This window comes from Salarias fasciatus, chromosome 8 (assembly GCF_902148845.1).
Source record: "Salarias fasciatus chromosome 8, fSalaFa1.1, whole genome shotgun sequence".
NCBI lineage: Eukaryota > Metazoa > Chordata > Actinopteri > Blenniiformes > Blenniidae > Salarias > Salarias fasciatus.
This window is the reverse complement of record NC_043752.1, coordinates 3,294,794-3,301,660: the sequence shown is the minus strand read 5'-3', so window position 1 is coordinate 3,301,660 and position 6,867 is coordinate 3,294,794. Positions and strand designations below refer to the sequence as shown.

The 6,867-nt window shown below is 45.4% G+C and overlaps 1 protein-coding gene across 3 annotated transcripts in view; it reads right to left on the bottom strand.

The window, feature by feature from the left end:
* Positions 1–1,266: 1,266 nt before the first annotated feature.
* The window catches only part of LOC115393514 (PH and SEC7 domain-containing protein 1-like), a 62,394-nt gene continuing 56,793 nt past the window's right edge, over positions 1,267–6,867 (bottom strand). For all 3 annotated transcript variants that reach the window (XM_030098527.1, XM_030098528.1, XM_030098529.1), the window contains one exon: positions 1,267–6,704. In XM_030098527.1, the coding sequence (XP_029954387.1) occupies positions 6,402–6,704 (303 nt within the window). In that variant the 3' untranslated portion in view covers positions 1,267–6,401. The remainder of the gene's footprint in view (positions 6,705–6,867) is intronic.

Below are 6,867 nucleotides of genomic sequence, written 5' to 3'. Positions count from 1 at the left end.
AAGAAGCGTTGTGGGGAAACGCCTCCATGCATGGGTTTAGTGCAGGTCATCCATCTTCAAGGTCACTTCTGATATTCGTTGTGTCCATCATCAGTTCGGGCCTCTTCTTTCTGACTCCATCTTATTGGTCAGATCTGTCCCCTGACCATTGAATAGGTCTGGTTGTCTGGTGAACTTTTGTAAATTCTATTGTGCAGGATTAAGTGACAGACAGTGCAGAAGATGCTTATTACCATGCAAGTGTGCATTTTTCTATAATCTGCCGTCAACATGTTGGAATCCATCTTCATCACTGAAAGCAACAAAAATAGTAGGCTATCTAAGTATATCTGTGTGTACGTATTAGTATTAGCATTCAATAACACCTCAAAGATATTATTCCAGATGAATCTACAGATGTCTACAGTTCCAGAACAGAGGGGTAACAGTGTGGGAGTCACAGAAATCTACAATCAAATCTACATCTGGAGGTTGTTATAGACTCTTTCTTGGCAGCTGTTGTGGTGATTTTGTCCTAAACTGTTGTCTTCTGTGGCTTACCTGCAGGTCAGTTTCGTGATTTTCTTGTTCTTTAGGTCACTCCAAAGTGTTTCCGGGCTTCATGTGAAGATTTTGCATCTTCTCTCAGTCTGTCAGCTCAGCTTTCACCCATTGCTCTGGTGTCTGTGTTGGCTGCACCTCGAACTGAAGATGGAGATGTTCATGGAAACAGACACCGCCTTTCAATCGTGTGTTCCGAAAGGGGCCCTCTTTTGAACTGTGAGCCAGATCCAGATGCAAACACCTGGAAATGAAAGCTGAGATGCTGGTCTTTGGCTTCATAGTGATTTCTAGAGCCTGGTCTCACTGGAGCAGAGTGTGTCAGCAAGTATTCTCTGACTTCTATTAAGTAACCGTTGGAAATTACCAAACATGGTCACTTGATTGAGAAAGCAGAAGATTTCTATATGCGAGTTGAGATGAGATGCTCCAAGCAGGATTTAAATATTTCCCAACAGCTCACTTAGTATGCATGAGATCAAAAGCACAAAATGTGAAGTTATTATATGCAGCAGGAAAGCCCCGTTTATCTGATACTGCAGCAAGGTAGGGTGGAACAAATCTGAATACTTTCTAGCCATTTAAGTGACCTTTTTGCCAAGCACTACATTTCTTTCTATTAAAGCAGCATAAAAATAATCCAGTGAAGTGCTGTGCTCCCACACAGAGTACCTGAGTAAACGCACTTTACACACAATGATGCTCATACACACACACACACACACGAAACCTTTCAAAACACTTTTATTTGTATCTTCTACGTCTCCCGAGGTGAGAGACTCACAGACAACATTTCCTTGGTGAGTTTGAACAAGGCAGTGACACATGGAGCTCACTGAAATGTCTAGCATCAAATGAACATCGCCTTGAACCCGCACCAGTCTAAAAAACACTGAGATGGACCAGATCGGACCCCTAGGTGTGGAAAAGATCCGCATGAGCCGGCTCGAGTCTCTAAAACACAACAGCAGCATACGAGAGCGTTGAATACAGTCATTTCCTTCATTCACATTAAAAACAAAGAGAAAGAGAAATGACCATGAGCTCAAGGACAGGAGAAAAAAAATGCTGACCTACCTTATAGATTAACCCTTCATTGATTACTCTAATCATAATATAAATGAAAGCAGGCCATAACATCTCATGCTTTATTTACATTCAGACATGATGGGCAGGGATGGGAACAGTACAAGTGCACGTTTTTGAGGCAGCTTGCCCACAAACTGCAGCAGCGGCAGACAGAGGCGCAGGCGCAGGCATGCACTGCTGCAGGCAGGCACGGACCGCTGCAGGCAGGCATGCACTGCTGCATTGCTGCAGCTTTCACAGAGACGTCGTGCCAAAGACAGGGTGACTTTCACTGGAGCATTCTGAGCCCTCATCAGGAAAACCAGCCAATCCATGTTAACCAGAGCCATGGATCTGAGGAAAGGGGGCGGGGCCATGGAGATCCTGCAGCTAAGGGGCGGAGACTCGTTCATGATGTCTCTGTCTGAACCACTGAGTTCCTTTCCAGAAATGTTCTTATGCTGAACTCAAAACTTCATGTTGAACGTCACATGGAGACAATCATGAAAACAACCCAACCTGAAATTCGCACCAGTTCTTTACATATTTTCTTGCTTTACACGAGGTGGCCATTGTCGGAGTGAGGTAAATGTGGAAAAATGGAAAAGGGGTGGGGCTTAACCTGACTGATGTCAGGTAATCATGCAAACAGCTGACTTTAAAGGTGCACTACGTAAATAATCAACAGAGAAAGCAATCAGCTAGCCTGATTAATGTGGTAATACCACTTTGTACCACCAGAGGGTGAAGACTTCCTGCATCCTGCATTTACTCCAACGCCAGCAAAAAGAAGAAAGTGGAACAAAACAGGAGCTGCTGGAAACAACCGAGGACCAGCGACTCACTGCTGTTCAACAAATGCATTTTCTCTCACCTTCATGCTGCACCATTAAAATCATGCAGCATTTTCTTCTCACAAATACTAAAAATGACCCGGTCCAGTGGATGACCTATTGATGGTAAGAGTGTTGGAGCCGCGTTTGAATCCCACGGAAGGAAAAACTAGTCTGGAGAGGTTTCTTTTGATAATCAGTTCATTGGTTGATTGTTTTCTCAGTTTCACAGGTGAGGTCTGAAACAGATCGTGTCTTTAGGGAGAACAGTGCTTGATTCCAGTATGAACAGAGTGATTTATTAAGTAGTTAAACAGAGAAATAAATGATCATGGAATTAAATGCAGTAACACCAAGAAAAACTGCAAATATTTACTAAATCTCACAAAGTACGTTTAGGATGTAAATCAAACCGGACCTGTGTCACCATGGTAACCAGTAAGAAACATTGATCCCTGAAATAATCTCAAACTGTGTGTGACGTGTTGATTAATGACGTGACAATCGGTCATGAAGGAGATCCAGGGAAGAACAGCTCTCAAATGATTTCTGATGTTAAAAACTACAAAAAAGTTTAAAAGAGTGAATTAAAGATGATCATAAATTATATTAACAATATGAGGATTTGCTTGTTCTGTGAATATTTTCATGAGTTAACACTGTTTTCTTCTGTTTCAATAAATTAATGTCACTTCTAGGGAGCATTTTGACAGATTTAGTGACCTCTAGTGGTGAGACTGCAGAATGTCAGTACTTAGAGTGGCCACAAAACTCTGGTTCATTCGTTCATGTTCTGCAAATAGTTGTAAATACTGGTGTTTAGGGACATTTTATCATTCTCTGAAGTCTGAAGAAATAATAATCTCAGACATTAATACTGTAATTTTGAGTTATTTCAATTGATATCTCATTCAAATGTGTTTAAATCAACTTTAACAGTCATTTATTGATTCACTCGTAGTATTGAAGTTTGTTGCATGAAGAAGGGATAAAAAAGTCAAATCTTTTTGAACATTGTGGAACACCTAACAACATTTTACTGTTAAGATTCACAAATACGGCTGAAGAAAAGTTCCTCCTTCGATCCAAACAATTCCAGGCGTGACCGACCAATCCTCACATTTAGAGTTTTTTTTCCTGATGGAAGACGAATTAAACAAACTTTGCATAAAAAAGGGAGGAAATTTGCATCTGCAGTTTGCAAAGAAAAAAAAAACTTTTGGCAATTTTATTTCATGAGCATAACTCGTATAATCAGCCCTGGAAATGGATGATTCTTACAGATGTGGCACCATTTATGAGAGAAATAATCAGACTTTCAAAGGGTTCAAGTTTCACTGTAAACGCAGGTTTCCTTCCTCTTTCTGCTCAGTTTAGAGTTTTTTTTCACGCCACTGACGTGTTTTTGTGCCTGTCATGCAGAAAACACTCGTGACATGATGGGAATCTTTCTAAAAACTGTCTGGGCGATTTGAAAATCCCTCGACGGCGATGCACATTTTACCAACACAGATCAGCATGAAATGGTGGCCATTTATTGATCCATCGGGTTTAAAATTGTTGAAAATTTACCCCACAAATGATGTGAATGTCACTTTAGAGATAAAAATGCTTCACAGCTCAGTATAGATGTCAACGTGAGCTGATCAGGGATGATCAGTGCTCTTTGATAATGTTATGAAGACTGACAGTAAATCTTTGCGATTCAAGCGGTAATGCAGACATCTCTGTTTCCAACTAATCAATTCTTCACTCATGTCACAACATGATCAGTTTGGTGTGTGGAACTTGTTTGTAGCTAATATTGAGGTTAGTTACTATTAATTTGAGCACGATAGTTTCCACTGATTATTTGCAGAATTTGATCAATATTTGCATGAACGAAGGATCCATTATTTACGCTGATCAATCTTTAGATCAGATCACCCAAAAGCACCAGACGCCATCAAATCAGGTGATATAACTCAAATATGGACCAAACTTTTAAAAAGAAATACATATATATAAAAAACAGCTTATTAAATATGGAGTGATTTAAAATCTCTGGAATACTGGAAAGTGATTGATGTATTGATCCTGGGCTTTCTTGTTTTTTTTTTTTTAAGTTTTGGCCACATTCTGAACAGCAGAGACAAACATGATCAATAAATACAGAGTAAACTCATGCGAAGTCATGGCACTGACACACATACATACGCACACACACACACACACACACACACACACGAACCATTCCTCAAAACCAGCAGAGTGCAAAAAGAAAGGGGGTTGGTTGGGGTGGAGGGTGGGGTATTGATCCGGCCACTCTTCAAAACCCAGTGAATAAACAAACAGGAAGTGTGTGAAGACAGAGCTGCCAACTCTCACACACACACACACACTTCACCCTGGGCTGAGCACACGGCTCTGGCATGCACACCAACAACACCAAGAACAACAACACAAACAGACCGACACACAGAGGCGTGGCGGGCCAGGATGAGGAGGAGGAGGAGGGGGATGAAGATGCTGTGCATATCGGCTGCAGGTGCAGCGGGTGAGTATGGCTGAGGGTGCGCGCGCCGACGGCGCCCCCCTGCTGGTCGGACGCGGCGCCGCGGCCGCTCACGGTGTGGTTCATCTAAAAAGCCTGAGTAGTAAATGGCTGTGCATCGGTCATGCTGTGAGGCGCGTGTGGCTCCGCCCACAGCGGCCTGGTCCAATCAGAGGAGCCGCCACAGCGAGCCACGCCCTGTCTTTGGAAAAACCCCCCCTCCGTCGCCAGAAACCTCACACGAATCATCTTTACTAATCTTTGATAGGCTTCACTAGAATATTCATATAAGAAAAAAAGGACAACACGTGATTATCATTTAGCTCTTTTGGGATTTACAAGAAGAAACGTGTGTGTGTGTACCTAATGCATCGTCACAACAGTGCGCCCAATATATTGTAAATATACCGTCATATATCCTACAATATAAGCAGGGGGTGCGTTATATACAACATATCCCGAGTGCAGATAGCATATTTCATCGACAAACACAGGAGGTTCAACATCAACAAATGGCTGTAAAATACTGTAAAATATCAAAAATGAGGACATTCAGGGTCTGCCTGGTGAGTGGAGAACAGGGTTTATCATAACTGAGCCTTTATAGGTACGACAGACAGGATACAGGTGTTTCCATGGCGACGCCGGAGGACGGCGGATCACCGCCCTCAAAGTAGTAAAAAGGCCTAAAAGAAGCTGTGCTGGATGCAGGCATGCGGATTCACTGAAGAAAACAACATTCGGCCAAGAAGAAGAAGTAGAAGAAGAAGAAGAAGAAGAACAGAAGCACGTCACGGGACAGAAGCCAGAAAGAAGAGATGTTCAAGTGGAGCGAGAAATAAAAGAGCTCTCTCTCTCTCTCTCTCTCTCTCTTAGTCGATCTCCTCCCGACGCCGCCTTCGGCCGGGAGCGCCACGCCGCCCAGTGGAATGTGAACGCACCCCGTGGAGATGTGGTGGGAAAAAGGAGCGGGAACGGAACGCCACGCCTCCGTAAGTCTGTTACAGCGCTTCAGAGCGGGAATCGAACCGTGGGACGTCCGCGATGGCGTGACGGTTCGGTGTGTAAACGTGTTTGGTCCCCAAGAAAGAAAAAAACAAAAAGAACAAAAGAGGGCGAGAAAGGTGTGCTGGATGGAGGTGCCCGTGTGGTGCCCCGGTTCGATTCCTCAGCAGCCTCTGTGTGCGAGCCGCAGCCGGGCGGTCTCTGTAGACCTGCCGGCCCCCAGCGTCCCGGCCGGTGTTTCTCTGCCCCTCCTCGGGGAGCAGTGGGGCGTCACGGTCTGTGGGGGGGGCGGAGCACGACTCCTGCCCCCCCTTGTCAAGCAGAGCTCCGAACCCTCCTGGATCTCAAATAAAAACCTGTGCAGGGAGGCGGCCTGCCGCTGGCGGTGCAACGCCGAGCCGCTCCCGGCGCCCCGGCCGGGCTCACTTCTTGACGGCCTGCCGGTAGCTATGTCTCTGGCCGTCCTGCCGCGCCTTGCCGCCGCCGCCGCCGCCACCGCCGCCACCGCCGCTGACGCCGCTGGCCTTGCTGCTGCCGCCGCCGTCCCGGGCGCTGCTGGCCTGGCTGACCTGGCTGGCCAGGCTGCTGTCCTGCAGCGTGGGGCTGGAGTGCGCCCGCTGCAGCCCGTTGTCCTCCAGCAGCTGCGACTCGAACACCGACAGGTCCTCCTCGCCGCTGCGGATCTTGGCGCGGAGCAGCATCACGTACGTCCCGTAGCGCGTTTTCTAAGAAAGAGGAGCAGTGGTAAGTTCAGCACAGGACTCTGGACAACAGCAGCTTCTTTTCCCTCCAGTTAGCTTTAGCATTTCAATTCCTAGCTAACAGTCTTCTCAGTAGCGCTAGATGATGCTAATATTGATGCTAACAGTGGCTAAGAAGATGGATACG